Source organism: Gossypium arboreum, chromosome 8 (assembly GCF_025698485.1).
Source record: "Gossypium arboreum isolate Shixiya-1 chromosome 8, ASM2569848v2, whole genome shotgun sequence".
Taxonomy (NCBI): Eukaryota; Viridiplantae; Streptophyta; class Magnoliopsida; order Malvales; family Malvaceae; genus Gossypium; species Gossypium arboreum.
The window spans coordinates 2,546,330-2,565,897 of NC_069077.1; the positions used below are offsets into that span (position 1 = coordinate 2,546,330).

The following is a 19,568-nucleotide window of genomic DNA, read 5'->3' on the forward strand; positions in this document are numbered from 1 at the left end:
TTGACTTGTTCAACCACCAATTTAATCATTAAAACAATAAATGCGAGACTCTAATTATACCACATCATCACTTGAAATCTATATAATTTTTTTAATTTTCAAGTGATAATTTGCCACAATCTCAAAGTCATACATCACCAAACTTTTATATTTTTAAAGTTCAGATATCAAAATGGACCTAGTCGTCAAGTTCAAGTGCCAAAGTAGAAAAAAATACAAGTACAAAAATAAACCTAGTTGCTAAGTTTGGAGGCCAAAAATTATATCATCCCTTTTTTAAAGGGTTAATATACTATTCGGTACTTGAACTTGATTTCAATATTCAATTTGGTGGTACATGAGTTTGACTTCAATATTCATTTTGGTACCTGAGTTTTTTCAACTTGATACTTATATTTTTATTTGTCTTAGTTAAGTACTTGATTTTGATTTTAATGTTCAATTTGATACCTAAGCTTTTTCTTTTGTCCCAATTACGTACTTGCATTTTTTTTACTAGAGCATATGTGTCAAACATTCACTGGCTCATATGATTCCATTTGGTCTAGGTATCAAATTAAACAATGAAACCAAACTCAAGTGCCAAATAAAATATTATCCAATTTAAAATAATATTAGAGGGACTAAATTTCAAATACGTGAAAAGTACATAGACTTGGAGCATATTTTAACCAATTTAAAATGTTTTGCGAAAATGGAGCCGGGTGAAAGGTAGTTTATGTTTATATAAATTTTGAGCGAAATATTCTCAAATTATAATTTTTATTCTACTTATTTTAAAGTTTCAAATTATTCTAATTACATCTCTAAATTATTGGGATTATATCAATTAGGTCTTTCTATTACTAAAATTATTAATTCAACTGTTAAATGACACGTAAGATCTTATGCAACATACTTTAAAATGAAATTAAAAATGAATATGGTAAAATAGATGTTTTAAAACCTTAGTTTAAAAGTTTTTACAAATTTTTATCATTCATTTTTGTTCTCGATTTTCTTTATTTTTAAAAGTTATTTGACACCATTTTTTTAATTTTCATTTTAAATTTAGTTACATAAGATTTGACATATCATTTAACAATAAAACTTACAGTTTTAATAACGAAAGGGCTCGATTGATAAAACATTGAAAGTTTGGGAATGTCCTTAGAAATTTTTAAAATCTAAAGACCAATTTAAAATGAAGACCATAATTTGGGGATGTTTAGTGAAATTAGCTCTCACTTTTCATTTCAAATTACTTACGTGGCATAATTTTAGTGGACACTCTAAGTGAGGTTTATAAATTTCCTAATATTTTTTAAAAAATAAAAATAAACGCCCATAATAAGCAGGGAGTTAGGAATGGCGGGAATTTGTGGTCCAAATCCGATTCTACATCTCCACCGCACCACCACTCAATCACCGTTAAATTTACACAGAGTCCACGGCGGAGCACGGTGGTGTTGCTGCTCAGTTTCACCGGAAAATGAAAATAAAACTAGAACGCCGCCGCTTTTAAGACTGGCAGTGAGTGGTGTTACTGAGTTGCTTAGGCTCTTTTCTTCTTCTGCCCAAGGCAACAGGTAATTTAACTTTTATCCCCCCCCCTTCTTTCTTTTGAAAGGCAAAACAAAATTAGAGGTTAAAAATGATCTGATAATTTTGTTTACCATCTTGATTTTCTTGAAGAGCTGATTACCAATTGAAGACTGAGGATAGAGATGAAAATTCAGCCTCCGATATTGATGATGTTTTAAGAATCCTTAAAGCTGATTATGAGAATGCTTACTTTGTTACAGGTATACTTTTGATTAATTTTTCTTTATTTTGCTAATTTTGCTGCGAATTTTAAATGATCTTTCAAGTTTTTTTTTTTTGGGGGGGGGGTGATTTTCGTGATTTCTTTCTCGAAAGATGTTTTATATTGTTGATTTTCTTTAGTTATTAAAAATATGTGTATCTAAATAGACTTCTTACTGTTCTTCCGTCCTTGAACAGTCACTATCCATAGGCAAATGGTAATAGGAAAATAGCAAAAGCCTAAGATAGCCATTGCTATGTTTTCTACCTTTCATGCTGTAAGGTAAAATTACCTTTGCACTAAATATTTAATTTTGCTCCCTTTACTCAAAAAAATAAATAAATTAGTTCTTGTAACTTAGATAAAAAGTAAACTAATTATTTTATTAAAAATTACATCTATTTCTATGTCTACACGAGGTAGCATGGCACACCATGTATAACAAGCTGATTTTTCATCAGTCATGCTAGTTTTTAACAGTAAAAATTATGAAATTTTTAACAAAAATAATCAGTTTGCTCTTCAATTTAAAGTACAGACTTAATTTGCCCATTTTTTTAGAAAAAGAGGCAAAATGCAATTTGACTCCAAGCACGAGGCTTTCATGGTACTTTTACCAATTTTGTAGCTACTTAAAATAATCTATTTGAAAATGGTGTATTTTATACTTACTGTTCAGGAAATTTCAGTTCTGCAATCTATGCTGAAGATTGTCTCTTTGAAGATCCTACTATTCGATTCCGAGGTTAGATGAATCAAAGTTGTATGTCATAAATGGGGATTTATATTGCCGTGTCTAGCATGTTGGAATGTTTATTAATGTCTTTTTTGACACTCAATTGGAAATGTATGCAAACTTTTGTGCAGTGGACTAGAACTCTAATAAAAACGGAAGTTTCCCCTTCAGATGCAACATATGCTGTTAGAGCGTTTGAAAATGGAACAATAAGGCTTTTAAGACATGCTTTAATGTCACTTTCTTTAAGATTTTAATTGCTTTTGGTATAGCATTTAATAGGTGTGCTAAGGAGTTATCAACGCAAAAAAACCTTTGAGATATACTGAAATCCAATGATTGAATACGTTTTGTTTTGATGGAATAAATCCATTGAGCATTGAGTTCTGCGTAGCTAAGCTATCAAACTTCTGTAGAGAACTGTTAGAAAACTTGTGGTGCAAGAAAGAAAAATTGAGAGAAATAAGATATAGTCTTGGAGCGTGATTCATTGCTGTTAAGGCTTTAATTTTGTCTTTAGAATACAAGTTTTAAAACAACAAAAACAGAATAGTGAAAATAACATTATTGTGTTTTATATAGGCACATTGTGTTTTTTAATCACTCAATACATAACTTATGGCACAAGTTACATTTTTCCATAACATAGCAACTTTCTAGAAAATCTATTTTTCTTCATTATGAGTCCTTATACTAACATTGAAAACTACTAACAAGAATTTCTACAACAATATATTACATGAGAATCTTAGAAATGCTTTTGAAGATGGAGAATTAAAACGAAAAGGTTTCACTACCTTTTTCTTGTGAAAACTATTTATTGGGATACTATATGTTTGTTTGTACTGACTAGCTTGTCTAAATGAACCCGTTTGCTTAAAACAGATGAGTAGCTTTAGTTTTGATAGAACTATTTGTTCCAACATATCTCCAACAATTAAGGACGTTTACTTCTGTATATATGAAAAATAGAACATATATCAGCATGAAATCAGTTTATTGTCATTTCTTGTAGTTTAATCTGCTTGGAGTACAATTGGTAATTGATATACCTAGATAATGCTACTTGTCATCTCACTCTCATGTGCATGCATGATGCTTTTACAGTTTAATATTTGATTCTTCTATCAATCATGGTAAAATACCTTCGACTGTCTCAAATTTAAATAACATTTATGGTCTATGGTAAATTCAGGTAAGGAGCTGTATTCTCGCAATTTGAAATTGCTTGTTCCTTTCTTTGACAGCCCTTCAATTAGATTACAAAAGATTGAGAAGGTAGATCATTCTTTACTATTTGGAACCGACTTAACTGAATATACACACACATACACACATATAAATTCTATTTATATAAAAGATCATTTGCAGTTAGCTCATTTTCAAGCAAGAGCCATTTTTTTATCCAGTGGTAGAGATACTATGTGGTCTAGTTCTGATTATCTCATATGGATCATTAGAAGCTCACACCACGAAAAGACCAGCTAGACGAGAACCGCCTTGTTTCAAGGCCTTCATAGAGCCAACCTTTTTTCCTTAATGCTTAGGCAGAGCCTTTATCGATCTCATGGCTTGAATAGAAAGCAACAGAGGTGGTTAAGCTTGGGTTCAAAGGCGTACATTTACATTTAAAACCCAAGATTCACACACTAGCTAAACCACCTGCACTATTTCCAACTTATCTAGTGGATATCAAGGAGACCTAAGCACATAATACATCCTTATAAGTCTTCATTACTCCAGACAGAAGGATTCTACCTTGAATATATTTTAGAACCCTAGTATTTAAAATGTCTCTTCAAGAAGGCATTGAATTGTGCTTTTATTCTCTCAGCTACTTATAAATTTGCATTATTGGGTTGCTTCCTTTGATCCTCCCAATGTTTTCCTTTGACAAGGTATACGCTTTCTATTTGCAGGGTGCCAACATGGAAACAGATTTTGTAGCGGCAACTTGGAGATTAAGGTGCTTCACTTTCATATCCTATCTGGTTTTGCTGCAATTCATAGTATCCCAATGTGTCTGAATCACTCTAGGAAACCGATGCCTACGAATAAGACTATGACAGAGCTGGTGGTTGAAGCGGTTAAACCATTGGGTTTTAATTTGTCTACCCTGATTAAATAAATTATTAAAAATTTATAAAAATGTAAAAAATTATTAAATAAAAATAATTCAACTACCAATTGAATTGATTCTAAGAGATTTACTTAAAAATCGATTCAACTCCTTCATCCGAACCGATATACCAGTCAATTTTCGGTTCATCTATATTATATCTAAATCGCTTATTACAAAAGTAGATATTGTTTAGAGATAACTGAATCCATGCTAAACTTTTTTTTTTGGTTAATATCTATGTCACTTGGACTCCACGTTTATATCGAATATGACTATGTTTCAAAAATGACCCTTTTTTCTAAGTTCTTTTATTTAAATATGTTGGATATCTGCTGAGCATTATTATGTCACTTTTGAGCTAATATGTATCTTTATTTGCAGAACCTACCTGAAGCTTCCATGGAGGCCTCTTATTTCAGTTAATGGAAGCACCATCTATGAATTGGATGAGAAGCTTAAAGTAAGATAAAAAAGCTTTTATTTTTTTGTCAATGGCATTATTTAATTATTTAAATGATTATTTGTGTATAACTAAGTTGAACTTTAATTTCAGATTGTACGGCATGCTGAGAGTTGGGATGTGACAGCACTGGAAGCAATTGGTCAGATATTCACCCCTAGTATTGGAAGGCCAAATGAGTAAGCATTACATATGCTATTTGACTATATTTTAAATTACAGTTGAACATCTTTTTGATTACATCTATTAAAGTTGTTTGATCCGCAAGTTAGGTTACCTACTTTAATCAATTTTCGTTACTTCAAGTTTGTGAAAAATTAATAAATGATTAGATATAATGATAAAATATATTATATTACTAAAAAATATGTAAGTTAGTTATTATACATTAGACTAAAGGATACATTAATCATTTGTACTATTAAAATTAATTTAACTAATAAAATAACTAAATAATGACATGTGATATATCATGTTGAAATGAACATTCATAATACTTTTACTATGAAAACTCGTATTTTAACTCTTAAATAAAATTTGACTCTTATTTAATCATTTTGAAATGTTTAACCCTTATTGGAATAAAGCAAGTTTAACCTTAATTTGTACCATTTAGCCAAATTATTTCAACTTAGTTCGAAATACAAAGTAATTGATCTTGCAATTAATAGTATAATCAAGTCAAACCAAACCTAAATAGTAACAAATTTGAGAGCTAAAGCTCAACACAAAATTCAAGGCTAGATATTGGATTTCAACTCGATAGAATATCAATTTCTAAACTCTGAGTTCAACTCAAAACTTAATGAAGCTCCTCAAAATTAAACTTATTAAGTTTATTTATTAATTTTCATACTCAAACTTGAATAGAAACTCGATTAAATCTGTTCATAATTAAAACTTTTTCTAAATAACAAGGATAAAAATATAATTTTATACTATAAACCTAAACACGACTCAATAATTATCGAATCAAATTCAGTTTTTCTTTAGAATTAAACTCAAATAAGGAAAAAAAAAACAAATCGCAAAAACAGTAGCACAAAATTTATAACATAATAAGATTAAGCCATCCAAAAGTTGAAAAAAGTTGAAATTTGCAAAACATAAAAAAGAACCTTTTTTTTTTTTGTTATGAATCAATCAATACTCTGCATAATATCCTCAGCACTAAACTTAGTACCTTTATCCTTATCGGCGGCGACCCTTCCTTTGGCTTTCCGGTCCAACAAACTCTTCCGGTCCTTATCGAGTCTCAGCTTCGTAATCACCACTTTCGAAGGGTTGACCCCAACATTGACGGTTGACCCATTGACCTTCTCCCGAGTGATTCGCTCGATGTGGATCAACCATTTGCGACGGTATACTTGAACCACTTTCCCTTCCCGGCCTTTGTATGTTCCACGTACGACTTGGACCTCGTCGTCCTTGCGAACCGGCATGGACCGGACGTTGTACTTGGACCGCAGCTCCGATGTCAGTGGAGCACTCATTAGGAGTCGGCGGACGCTTGACGGCGCCGTGAAATGGGCCTTACGGTTCTTGCGCCGTGAAGAGGAGACGCTAGGGTTGTACTTCATTTTGTTTTAGGGTTTTCCGCTTTGGCTCTTCACTGAAGCTGCTAGAGGGTAGAAATGAAATTAATTAGGGTTAATTTATATAGATTTTAATTTGTTAAGGGAGCCATATTAATTAGTTTTAGGTTAATTGGCAATTTTTGTTCTTGTTTTCGTATTAGGGTAAATTTTTTTATGTCAAAATTAATTCTCAAACTTAGCATTTGTTCTCGCATTGACAATTATTTTTTTCTCCAAATTAATCCATAACATTTCTTTAAAAATGTGAGACAAAAAATTTAAGTCTCAATGTGGATTTTATGGACTAATTTGAAAAAAAAATCAAATTTAAATGTGAAAATAATTGTCTAGTTTAAGCCTTAAAATTAGATTAATTATCAAGTTTAAAATTAATCTGGATTAAAAAAAATCCAAGAAAATGATTGCAAAGTTTAGGCTCGAATAATGCATCAACTCTTTAGGTACTTTTAGATTTATTTTGGACCTAAATCGCATTATGTAATAGATTTGTTTAATTTTTTTTATTTAAGTCCGGATATATTTTTATGATCAATTCAATTATGTTTTGCATTAATTTGAATGTAATTATAGTTATTGAATATGTATTTTTATGATTATAATTGTACTTAATTTCCTTAAAAATCTACCCTTTATTATTTTCTCATCTAATGCCTACCTCTTTTTGCTACTTTGACAAATTTGGTCCAATTTTCTAAAAGGCATATTGACAAATTGGAGGTACTCTAATTCTTAATCTACTTTTGTTTTCTATTGTGCTATATTTAAACTTGTACACCAGTTAAATTATACATAATGATTAAACTAATGGTCAATTTAAAAGGGATCAAATTGAATAAGTTCAAAACCGAATGCATTTTCTGATAGAATAAGAAAACAAAATTCCAACCGAAAACAATACTATGATAATTTTAACTCAAAACTTAACCTAAACTTTCTTTGTATAATATAAATTGTTACAATACAGATCAAATGTGGGTCTATGCAGGATCAATTTCATTTATTTTCATTTTTATGTACATCATAAAGCTATGCAGGTGTTTTCACTTGCAGCAGATGATTCACCAAGAAACTCTGACCTCAACTTCATCAGCAGCCTGCCAAGATAATTCAGGCCTTCACCATCCCGCCCACCACCCCAGAAAAGGTCATGAGGCGAAGCTTCAACTAGGACTGACCCGGCAGTCGATAGCAACATGGAATTCAAGTGAGGATATATCGAGAACTTGCATTTTAGTGCCCTATACATAACATCAATCTTCACACTTTCCCAATCAGATCTCACCTGCATCATTTAGCTCCGTCAGGGAAAACTGTAATCTCCAAGGCTACGTTACTCAGACTCGGGTGTGTGTGTCGTAGATGCGTCCAATATGGGTACGGTCAGATTTCTCTAATCTTTTTCATGTATTTAGAAGATCCTAGGAGGCTCTATCCTCATGTCCATGTGTTGGACACGAGTGTTAGACATGGGTTCTTCAACAGAAAGGAAGTAACATAACACAGAGGTGGTCAGCCAGACAAATTTGCAACCTTGACCAAACTGGCTTTATTCAAGAAAAATGGAGCACAATAAACTACTTGATATAATAGATAGAAGATAGATCCTAGACCTTTAAAAGAGTTGGAGACAAATATACATCCAATACAGGTACAGTCAGATTTCTCCAATTTTTTTCATGTATTTGGAGGATCCTTGAAGGTCATGTCCGTGTGTCGGACACGAGTGTTGGGACATGAGTAGTTCAACAGAAATGAAGTAACATAATTCAGAGGTGGTCAGAGTCTGACAGATAGGCAACCTTGACACAACTGGCCTTAATAAACTATTTGATATGATAGAAGATGGATCCTAGACTTCCTAGAAGTGTTAAAAGTGGAATAACTTGTAATTTTCAGAATTTTGCAGCTCCGAAAATAACAGTGTATCGTTCTATGCCAAAACCAATTTCTAGGACTCTTAATGGTTGCTAATCGATTAAAAACCATAACCACTAGATGTCCATAATTGAATGCTATATAGAATGAATAGCAGATTTGGTCATCCCTGTATAGACCAATCCAAACCACCCCAAACGGAGCACACATGTTGGAGCTTACTAATTTCCTCCAAAACCGGGCATACAACAATAAACTAGAAACTATAGGCATTCTTGTAACATTTAGAATGAGTTTTTAAGCAATAATAGCAACCTTAAGGACTAGAAGAATGTTCGAATTTTTCAGTTAAGCATACCAGATGAGGGTGTCGCCGCTGTGTTAGCCTTCCCATTCGTGCTGCTTCCTCTGGACTTTTTGCTGATTTTATTTTGTCTATGCAATCCTGTGCTAGAGGATTGATGACTCCGATGAACTTGTTTGCCTAAAAGCACAAGAGAGCTTTAATGAATGTAAACGTGGTTAGGTGTAATGGAGCTTCCAAATAATGGGCAATACCTGGTAATAATGCTCTACGCTAAACCAAGTGACATAATTACCATCTTCATCGGGCATTTGAATTGTATGAGGAGAAAAATTTGAGAAGGCGCCATAAAGATCCCATGTTTTATAGAAGAATATGATGCTTGTCTCAAAAGGAGCAACAGTAGGGTCAATAGCAAAGGTTTCATCTTCTGAAGGAATAGTGGGCGTTAAATCTGGTATAGGCTGAAGAAATCCACTGATGAGCATATCAGGTCCAATCTGCGTTCAAATGCAAGAAGCAAAAGATGCAACACAAATATGAATATGAAGTCAGAAAAATATGCTGTACAGATGTATCCAAATGGGGCATGCAGAGGAAAGGTCATAATAGCAATCATACTTGCTCAAATATTTGAACTTATAATAATAATAATAACAAGAACCACCACAATCACCTAGCAATACATGTTCCCATTTATCTCCATTTATTAGTTTGAACTTTGAAATGCAATTTTCATATTCCCAAAGACAACAAACAGGAAACATAATCAGAACATGGAATAATATGAAATGTACTTTATGTCATCCCCCCAGAAAATGTCTCTTTCCCTCACAACATTTAAGAAACAAATACACAGACAAATAAAAAGTGGGACATATTGATCTCGAAAAACACTTCACCTGACCTAGTTGAGGAAAAAGAGGAAATAGACTAAAATTTCTGACTTGCCCCTAACTCATCATACCACACAATGCTTCAATGAAATAAACCAATCATTTCATCAAACTTAAAATAGCATTTCCTGTTTTTTGCTGTTGCTTTTGTCATTGTTATAGTTGATGCTGCTGTTATAAAGTCACTACTCTATTTATACATTTACCAATAACAGTGACAAAACATTAAAGATACCAACCTGCTCAAAGCAAACGTCAATCAAATCCAGTGCTTGAGACATCTCAACCATCCCAAGCTCACCCACAGGAGAAGGAGCATTCTTCCCACCAATAATTTTAGGAGCAACAAATGCAAAAACCTACAACCAGAAGGCCAAAATGATAAATGGATAAGAGACAAGTAGCAGAAGCAATATTTGGAATTAAATCTCTATGCCATAAGAGGTTGAGGAATCCTTGATTCATAACACAGACAAAAACTTGCAATAGAAAGACTTAAACTGGAACATAGTTGCCTTTCCTGAAGAAGTCGGAAGGTTTCTAGACAGAGATGTTGGGGTATAAACTATTATTATCAGTTGAATGACATTTTCACCCAATTTTTAGGGCAAAAACATATAATCCATAATATGGATACTGAACACATACAAGAGCCAGAGAAAGAATTGATATCCTATTGAAAGAGAAAGGTCTGAGACTACACAGAATTCCAAATGATTAGCTCTATCCAGCAGAACCTTTAAAGTAAATAAAAATTAAAAACCAAACTATAACCTTGTGTATTACACCCGATGAAATAGCAGATGCAGCTAGAGTTCCTCCACACTCCCATAAAATGGAGAGGTATCCACGGTCATGAAAATATTCCATTACATCCCTAGGGTTTAAGATGTCTAACTCCACTACCTCAACTCCTTTAGATGCAAGATATCTCTGGAAACTCCTCCTTGCTCCCCTTTGTGTTACAACTACAGTAGATACATCAGATAGGTCCCAAAGATTTGCCTCCTCAGGAAGATCAAGCGATTGAGACAGTACAATTCGAATTGGCATATGCCCACCTCCATGTCTTGCTGTCAGTCTTGGGTCTACATAAATAAAAGAATTAGTAGGGAATACACAAACATTCTGAGCTTAACCTGCCACCTTATTACCAAAGGGGCAGAGGTGGTGTTCATGATACTTACTGTCCCTACGCACAGTGTTCCCTCCAACTATAATGGCATCGCTTCTACCCCGTAACTCAAAAACTCGATTCCTAGACAACTTGCTACTTATCCATGCCGCATGTCCACTACTTGCAGCTATTTTACCTATTCCATCCAAGAAACACTCTCTGAAGTGACCCATATATTTAACAGCTAGCTCAAAAGTAAGAAAACAATTAACAACCTTCAATTAAAGTGAAAGAAAAAAATGAAGGATAAAACAAAGACTAAATTTATTTAATGCATAATACTCACCATCAAGGGTCATTGCATACTTGAGAACAGAAAATGGAACACGAGAAGCAGCTCTATAAACAAAAGGTAAGTTGACAAGGAGACATGCCTTTCGAGCTTCCTACAATTCAAAGTTCTGATATACTAAGTATAATGGAAAGCATTTTTCATTTGATAGGCAGCATTAGAATACAAGAACAAATCATAATATTGATAGACCAGCAAAAAAATAGATGATGAACACAAAGACATCAGAAGCATTCACAAACTATAATCTTCTGGAAACTTGCAATCCCTGGTCAGCAATACTTTGCCATCTAACTCGATGCATTCCCATTAGACATGCTATTCCCTTTCTTCTCCTGAAACTTTGTTTTATAGAATACATAACCCCAATCAGATCAGTAAACCAAAGACCGTTTATCAACAAACTCTATTCATCATAATTGCAGCATAGGCTTTGAATCTGCTAATCAACTTGAAACCTTTCAAACAGAACACTTATATTCTTCAAACAGTTACAGATAATGGTTTTCTCCTTTCCCTCTGACAAGGTAGAGGCATGGAGATCAAGTATGACATCGATCAAGGATGTACATAATCCAGAAGGAAACCATAATGATGAAACAATACTTGTGATCCAGATATATCAGTTGCAGAGATATAAAAGATGGAAGGAGCTATAGGTATGCATAATAAGTCTTCCAATAAGAGAAACGCATGCAGGTGGGCAGCAGATGCAAGTTAAATCATTGTTAGAACATCGTATCCCAAATAAGGGAGGAAAACAGATTAAATAAGCGGAGGAAACAAGAAAGAAATGTGTACATTACTATGGTAATAACTTGATGAATCAAAACTCTACCCAGCAGGATTTGTGAGGCAAAAGAATAAAAAATGTGGAAATGAAACATGCCCCACATGCAGTTTAAAAGTTATACCTCCACAAGTTTACTTTGCATATCCTCTCCAAGAACATCAACCTGCAAACCTTGGCTCCTAAATGCACGTATAGCATTTCCTCTTAGATGCTGCAGAGGATGCCTCATTCCAATAACAGCCCTTGTGATCCCTGCCTAATTTACAGAATATCAATGATCTGGCAACTGACATAATAATATGAAAATTAAAGAAAAAACGGGGGAAAAAAGTTATCTCTGCTAAGTGAAGCGACAGCAGAGGAAAGAAACTACTAGAAACTAATCATGGAATTCAGAAACATAATATAAGTAACAAAATAAATCATAAACAACACAGGATCAAAGCAACCGGGACTTAAAAAAGAATTATAAATTAAGTCTCTAAGATTTCCAAAGGCTCCAACTTACAGAATTATCTACTCCTAATTTCATCATTCAATAGTGACTTCAACTTCACTTCATCTTTAACTCTAGAGGAGTTCACGGTGCACCTAAGACCTAGGCCTCAGTCCCTTTGGCATTTAGGTTCTGGCACCCAAAAACCTCTAAATGAAATATCAAAGCAGATTATATAATTGTAAATAGATCCATCAAACATTAGCCACTTGACAAATTACCTAGTGCCTTAAATTTCAGTCCTTGTTATGCCAAAAAAAACATGCAAATTTAGTAATAAAAACTAAATAGACAGATCCTTGTAAATGCAGAAAACACATTCACTCGTAAACTAGTTTTAGGGAAAATCAATTTTGGTATTATAGTCATTGCTACGTGGTTGCTATTTCAATTTTCCCTATGAGATACTACAACCTCTTCAATTCATCCCCAAAATAAAAGGAAAAAAGAAGGCAATTAAAACCTGAACAAGAGCGGAGACGGCGGTGTGATCCCCATGGCAATCTCCAGGCTCCATATTAACATAAGCGGTCGCGCCTCTACACAGTTCGCCGGCGGCCTCAACTGCCAGAACCTCCGCCGGCTTTGTACCTTGGGCATACAAGTAAGCTTCCCCAACCACCTCGGCCGAGGGTGTAACAATAACGCATCCAAAATTTGGGTGCGGGGAAGTAAACCCAGCAGACTTGTCGGATATAAGGGCGGCGCGTTTGATGTACGATAGGTCTTGAAGATGCGAATGGTTGTTGGCGTTAGTAGCTTTGCACATTATTGAAGATGAGGAAGCTACAACTGCAAATGAGAGCGCCATTTTTCAGTTTCCACTGACCTTAGAAGAGAATGTGAATACAAGGATATTGCAATGGTAGCAGTTTCTGGAAATCTGTTTGGATTTAGTAAACAGAGTATATATTTGTTTTTATTTTTAAGAAAAAAGTTGAAATTTTGATATATGATATTTGAAAAATAAAAATATGTAAAAATTTTGGAAGAAAAATAAAAAAATGTTTCCTAAAATTGATTTACGAAAATTTTGGTTAAAAACTTTCGTGATATTGGAAATTTGAAAATAAAGGTTTTAACATTTTGGATTTAATTGAAGAATTAGGATTGATTTAAATTTATGTAAAAATAATGTATAATCGTTTAATTTTTCTCTCAATTTTTAATTATAAATATGAATAAATTTTTAAAAATAATTAATTTATTCTTTGATGTTTATTATTTTTTAATCCTAAAATTAATAATTTTTAATAAAAATACTAATTTAGTCTTTAATCTAGGATATATAAACTAATTTGTTATTTTTAACAGTAAAAATAAATAAATTTTTAATAAAAATACTAATTTGTTCTTTGATCTAAGTTACATAAACCAATTTACTATTTTTAAAAATAAAAATTTTAACAAAAAAATATTAACTTATTCTTTAATCTAATATACATTAATTAATTTATTATTTTTACATAAACAAAATACAATCTATTCTAAAAATTTATTCAATCAATTATATTAATTTAAATTAACTTTGTTTTGTTTTATTGTTAACATGGTTATTTATCTAAAAGTTACTCGTTTTTTAGAATAGATTTCTATTTTTATTTAACAAATGTATTTTTTAAATTTTCAACACTTGAAAGATTTATTTTCAAAAAAGTTTTAACATAAAAATATTTTATATTTTATCAAACAAAACATGTAGCTACACTTGTTCTTAGTAAATCAGATTTAATTCCAAAATAGTTCACATTAACTATCAAATATTTTAATATGGAAAAATATCCAAAGTTCTAAAATCACACGCAAATGCAATTTCCAATTCAAGTTAACTCGCGAATTCAACAACAATTGATAAATAATAAAAAATCATAAAAACTGAAAAAAAATTTAACTCAGTTCAACGGCTGATTTTTTGTCTAATTCCCGGTTCAATCTCTTTGTCCGAACCGGTATGCTAGTCGAATCCGATTATAACAACACAGCAGACTCTTTAAACAGCCCAAAGCAATGACAAGTAATACTAGTTTAGACAAAAGCACGTGCAGAAGAGCCCATGACTTACAACAGAGATGGTACAAAGAGCACCATATTTCTTTATTTAAGTTAATAATCCATTAAGCTTAGCATACGAGCGCAGCAAATATTTTAACAGGCACACACCAAATGTTAAAAGAATCCGGCAAACATATAGCTTAATAAAGACAAGGAAAAGATAACAAGGTTAATTATCATAACTTCTTGATTGTTGATAACACTATTATTATCGACGCGCTTATTCCTCTTCTTCGGCTTCCTCCAGCCAATTCACGAAGGGCTCCAGGGCCTTCACGAAGGTTTGCCTGCAATAATATCGCCATACGTTCTTAACAGCTCATATATGAAACATAGAGGAATATAATATGGATGTGGAGAAAAAAAAGTATATTAAGCTAAGGGTTCGAAAATGAGAAGATGATGGCAATAAAAATGGTTTTCATACATTTTCCAAACAGTCGTGCTAGGGCCTAAGCTGAACCACAGATGATATTTCGTACATGTCAATGATATGAAAGCAAAAATATGAAGAGAAAACACATACCTGCCCTTTGGATTTGATCCTTTGCGGAACCAGTAAAGAATTGTGTCTTCCGCAAGGACATCTTGGTCATAGAGAGACTTCACAATCTCCGGGAATAGCTTCATCAATTTCGCATCCTCATAGCATTGCATCTGAACCTTATACATAAGCTCCAGTTCAAGTTTTCCACTGCTGCAGAACGAATTTAACAGCCTTGCCCATGTTTTGACCTTTATCAAGAAAACACGGCCAAATCAACAACTTGGTCTGGTGCTTTGACAATGAATAATAGCATATAGCTTTTAATCTAGCTGACAGAACTACATCGACTTTTGATAATGCATTGCTACAGCCAGGATTAGAATTTAATGACAGTGGGTAGAAAATTGAGATACACTGGAATTGAAAACTGTTGAACAAGTAAAATATAAGGAGCGCCTGAGGTGTCTAAAAATAATTGGTGCTATAAGAAATTAACGGACAAGGGTCCCTTGCATCAGAATCTGATACATGCTAGGAATGAAAATAGCTGAATAAACTCAGGTCCGATAGTTATGCATTCAAGTAGAACATAACCATAGGACGAGAAGGCGTCCACAAAAAATAGTCAATTTCAGCCAACACTTCACTTCAGAATGCTTTTCGGAAAAAATACTCTTTTGATGCCTTCACACAACTATAAAATAACAATTTCTACACTTTGCTCATCAATTTAAACCAAGTATCTATTCAACCTCTTGAAGAAATCAAACAACATCCAAGAAAACACGAAAGAACTTGATCAAGCTAGCTAACACTACTGTCCCTAATTAGCAAAACTACCGCTGCAAAAGTTTGATAACCAAGAAAAGTAGAATTTAAAAAGCAATGAGCCACAAAAGCAGTCCAAATAAGAGAGGAAAGACCGTAAATATCAAACAAACAGTATTATCTAAACTGTAGAATTACAAGTGAAATACAAATTCAAGTAAAAAACAACCCAGCATGTACCAGAATTCATACTCAACAATCGAAACCATGCATGCAACTAGTATTATCTTATTTCAATTATGAACCTATTTTTGCTAAAATTAAACATTGTAGAAAATTTTATTTCAGAGGAAACAAAGACTGGCACACATGTACTTATTTGGGTTCGCCCATTGGAGAATTGTGTTGCTAAATACCTGCATCTCCTATGATAAATTGAGTTTCTTCAAACAATGGTAGGGAAAAAACTCTAGAAAGACAAAACACATACCTGTCGTAAAGCTGAATTGGCATTCTGCTGCTGGTTCTTTCCAGACCACTGAACAGCATCCATTATTACATCCCAAAGAATTCGTACAACCTCAATATCAGGTAATTTAGCATCCTTAACACGTTGTTTGACATTCTCAATGACTTCAGATATATCAGATTCTTCTGCTATCTGGGTTGTCAAAGCAGACTTCATTTCCTTAAGTTTTACCTCAAATATTTTTTTCTCATTGTATTCAACCAAGGGCACCAACCCTTCCTTGCTGAAAATCAACATAATCAGGCATGAATAAGTTTCAAAACAATCAATAAACATGCTTTTGTAGAATGACAGAGCACAATGCCATTGTTTGACTAGCAAATACAAGGATATAACCAAAACATGTATGGAAATTTAAAATGACACAATTCCTCTTTCTTAAAGTAGAAAACTTACGTGAAATGTTCAGAGAAACCTTCAGGGGATCGCTTTGCAGATGGGAAGAAGTCCATAAGATTGTCCTCCATTTTCCCTCGCTTCAGAATTGAAATTAAATCGTCAAGGCTATTATCCACCAGATACTCCTTGAAGAAGTCTGTTATGAATGAAAGAACTAGCCCTTTGACCACAAGATTGTCCTTGAGCAGTGGCTGGAACACAGTCTCAGGTGGCAGCCCTGATAGCTTCTGGGAAAAAGCAAGTGCTGTGAAAATTGCAAGCTTCTTCCTTTCATTGTCCTCAAACAGCTCCAAGGACTGCAAGAATCTTCGCATAACATTTTCAAGATTCTTTATCAGAAAAGGCCTTCGACGCAAGATTTTCTGTATGTAGATCACAGATGGCAAAATGGTTTCACGTTTAGCCTCACACTCTATTACAGAGTAAGGGTGACGCTCCCCCTCATCAGGTTTGATTGTGCCTGGTTGTGTGCGGCCTCCGGTGAAAACAACCTGCAATTGCCAATTTAGATTGCTCCAAACAGTAGAACTAAGTTTCACTAGGGGCAAATGGAGGAAACAAGCAATTAGAACCAGGTTTGAAGAACTTCAAGCTCTGGTAAAAAATCAGCAATATCTAGATTTACTATTTTTTTATTGGAAAGCTTTTTAGGCCCTGTGCAGAATTAACTAATACCAACTGTAAAAGAATGAAATGAAAACTAAGATACACCAGTTGCAAAAATTATCTTATGAAACAACTTAGTCATGAAAATTAGAAACTATAAAACGGACACTCCTAACACTCAGGCAGATACCTAAGATAATAATAATTTGGAGGATCACCATAATCATGTTTCAGGAATAAGAATTTTGTCAAGAACTCTAAATATGGCCCTTAACAATGCCAAACTTGATTAAGGTATCAAACCTCTAGGCATGTACACTTGGAATTTCAAATGTTAGCATCAAAACATCAACCCAATAAACACCTAGCAAGCATATACCACAACGGAAGAGGAATCCCTTATCTAATTTTCTAGCAGATCCTATTCTTAATGCATTTTTTAAAAGGAAGATGTCAAAACAGTTGATATTTTAACCTGAAAGGAAGAAGCTTACCTCAAAGAAAGTGTCACCGTATCTTGAGAAGTTAAGATCAGAAGATTCAAGGTTCTTGGGAACAAGTTCCTGTATGACACGAAGTGTTAAACCAACAAGCGCAAGATATCCAACTGTATGTCTAAAACTATGCTTAAGTTCAAACCTAGATTAAAAATATGTATATTGTGACATTTACCAGATCACCAGCATTATCCAAATAGATCTGGACTACTGCATCAGCAAATGCTGCAGGGTCCAGAGGTGCAGCAATATTCCGTTTGCGGGTCTTAATCCGCGTACCACTGCACAACAGATAAAATGAAACTTAAACACAAACTTTTGAGAAGTCTGTTAAAAATTAATTCAGCATCAGCTCCAATCTAAGCCATAAGTTCCAATTTTGTGAAGGTACTATAAGCACTCCACAGCTTTTGAAAACAAATTAAACATTACCCTGAACAATAGAATAATAAAACCAAATTTTCTCAGAGAGAAACACAGAAAGGCGCAGTTTTTTAGGGATTTTTGGTATGAAACATCAAAGAATGGATGTCTAGGCAGCTAGGCCTAACTTTGTATACTTATAGTCAATTACCAAACTCTAAGAAATTGTCATAAAAAACTGATTTCTAAAAAACTAGAGCATAGCTTGAATTTCGAGTAAATATCAAATAATAGCTTATTTCTAGAAAACTAAGGCATTAAATGTTCATAGACTAGGACACCAAAACAAAAATTACAGCCAAAAGACATAAAATTTGTCTTATTACCTCAAAAATTCATAGCATATGTCACGCAATAAACACAAAGAACTCATAATACCAAGCATTTACAGCTAGCCCAGGTATTATCTTTAGGAATGTTGGCTTCAATAGCATAAAAAATTTAAGACAAATTTAAAAAAAAAAAATATTGCAAAAAAAAAAAACTTACCCGAGAGTGGGTTTCTCCTTCGAGCTGTAGATATGCACAAAACATTAAAACCAATTAGTAAGTCATCAAAAAAATAAAAATTTCACAGAAAAAAAACATATGGCTGTAGAAACCCTAAATAAATATATTTTAAATTAGTTTAATAACTAGAAACAAAGATCAAGAAACATAAAATTCCCAAAAATCTTATCAATAAAATCCCAAAAATTTTATGTAACAAATCAAGAGCGAATCGATCTGGTTTACACCAAAAGGAAACCTCCAGATCTCTGATTCAAAAAAAAAAACCTAAAAAATTAAATACCTCATAAACCAAGACGAAGAAAGGATCGGAGGAGAGGAAAGTCTCTCTTTAGATTTGGGAGTTTTTTTTTTTTGGTGGGGGGAGAAAGAGGAATTGGGGTATGATAGACTTTAGACAAAGATCTTATAATTATGAGTTATTGTTATTTATATATGTGAAATTTTCTTTTTCTATTTATAAAAAGTGTACGAAAGTGAAAACAAAAATAGTATGAAAGAGAAAAGAAAGAAAATATATTAAGGGGTGAAAATGGAAATAACAATGTGTTCTTTTTCCTATTTTCTTTTTAGAAAAAAAGACACAAATTATACGAAAAACAAATTTTCATAAAAATTAATTTGAATTATATATATCTGTTCGCAAACTAAGTAGGTATTTGAATTTAAATTAATCATTTTAAAATATATTTTTATTTATAAAATATTTATTGTTTTATCTGTTTTAATTGTAAAATCATATATTTAAATTAATTTGGATAA

The 19,568-nt window shown here is 33.0% G+C and overlaps 4 protein-coding genes across 6 annotated transcripts; 1 reads left to right on the top strand and 3 right to left on the bottom strand.

The window, feature by feature from the left end:
* Positions 1-1,292: 1,292 nt before the first annotated feature.
* Positions 1,293-11,792, top strand: LOC108468488 (uncharacterized). 2 transcript variants are annotated; one of them, XM_017769369.2, is made up of 8 exons: positions 1,293-1,568; positions 1,675-1,784; positions 2,466-2,531; positions 3,718-3,800; positions 4,442-4,488; positions 5,026-5,104; positions 5,198-5,283; positions 11,774-11,792. In XM_017769369.2, the coding sequence occupies exons 1-8, from the start codon at positions 1,348-1,350 to the stop codon at positions 11,775-11,777; spliced, it is 696 nt and encodes a 231-aa protein (XP_017624858.1). In that variant the 5' UTR covers positions 1,293-1,347; the 3' UTR covers positions 11,778-11,792. The 2 variants fall into 2 exon arrangements, with proteins under 2 accessions (XP_017624858.1, XP_052887790.1); XM_053031830.1 differs by lacking the exons at positions 2,466-2,531; positions 11,774-11,792 and having other exon boundaries at positions 5,198-5,380.
* LOC108468956 (60S ribosomal protein L26-1-like) lies at positions 6,069-6,763 on the bottom strand. Its single transcript, XM_017769826.2, has one exon. It carries the CDS (start codon positions 6,682-6,684, stop codon positions 6,244-6,246), a length of 441 nt encoding a protein of 146 aa, XP_017625315.1. The 5' UTR covers positions 6,685-6,763; the 3' UTR covers positions 6,069-6,243.
* LOC108467850 (riboflavin biosynthesis protein PYRR, chloroplastic) lies at positions 7,536-13,446 on the bottom strand. Of its 2 annotated transcripts, none has more exons than XM_017768660.2 (9): positions 12,999-13,446; positions 12,161-12,295; positions 11,241-11,340; positions 10,965-11,090; positions 10,552-10,865; positions 10,017-10,136; positions 9,136-9,381; positions 8,936-9,061; positions 7,536-7,984 (listed from the first exon to the last, which is right to left on the bottom strand). In XM_017768660.2, exons 1-9 carry the CDS (start codon positions 13,344-13,346, stop codon positions 7,721-7,723), a joined length of 1,779 nt encoding a protein of 592 aa, XP_017624149.1. In that variant the 5' UTR covers positions 13,347-13,446; the 3' UTR covers positions 7,536-7,720. The 2 variants fall into 2 exon arrangements, with proteins under 2 accessions (XP_017624149.1, XP_017624150.1); XM_017768661.2 differs by having other exon boundaries at positions 12,161-12,291; positions 12,999-13,131.
* Positions 13,447-14,593: 1,147 nt separating this feature from the next.
* On the bottom strand, positions 14,594-19,232 carry LOC108468489 (uncharacterized). The gene is made up of 8 exons (XM_053031828.1): positions 19,090-19,232; positions 18,786-18,809; positions 18,049-18,154; positions 17,871-17,939; positions 16,768-17,261; positions 16,333-16,594; positions 15,114-15,322; positions 14,594-14,874 (listed from the first exon to the last, which is right to left on the bottom strand). The coding sequence occupies exons 1-8, from the start codon at positions 19,092-19,094 to the stop codon at positions 14,808-14,810; spliced, it is 1,236 nt and encodes a 411-aa protein (XP_052887788.1). The 5' UTR covers positions 19,095-19,232; the 3' UTR covers positions 14,594-14,807.
* Positions 19,233-19,568: the final 336 nt, after the last annotated feature.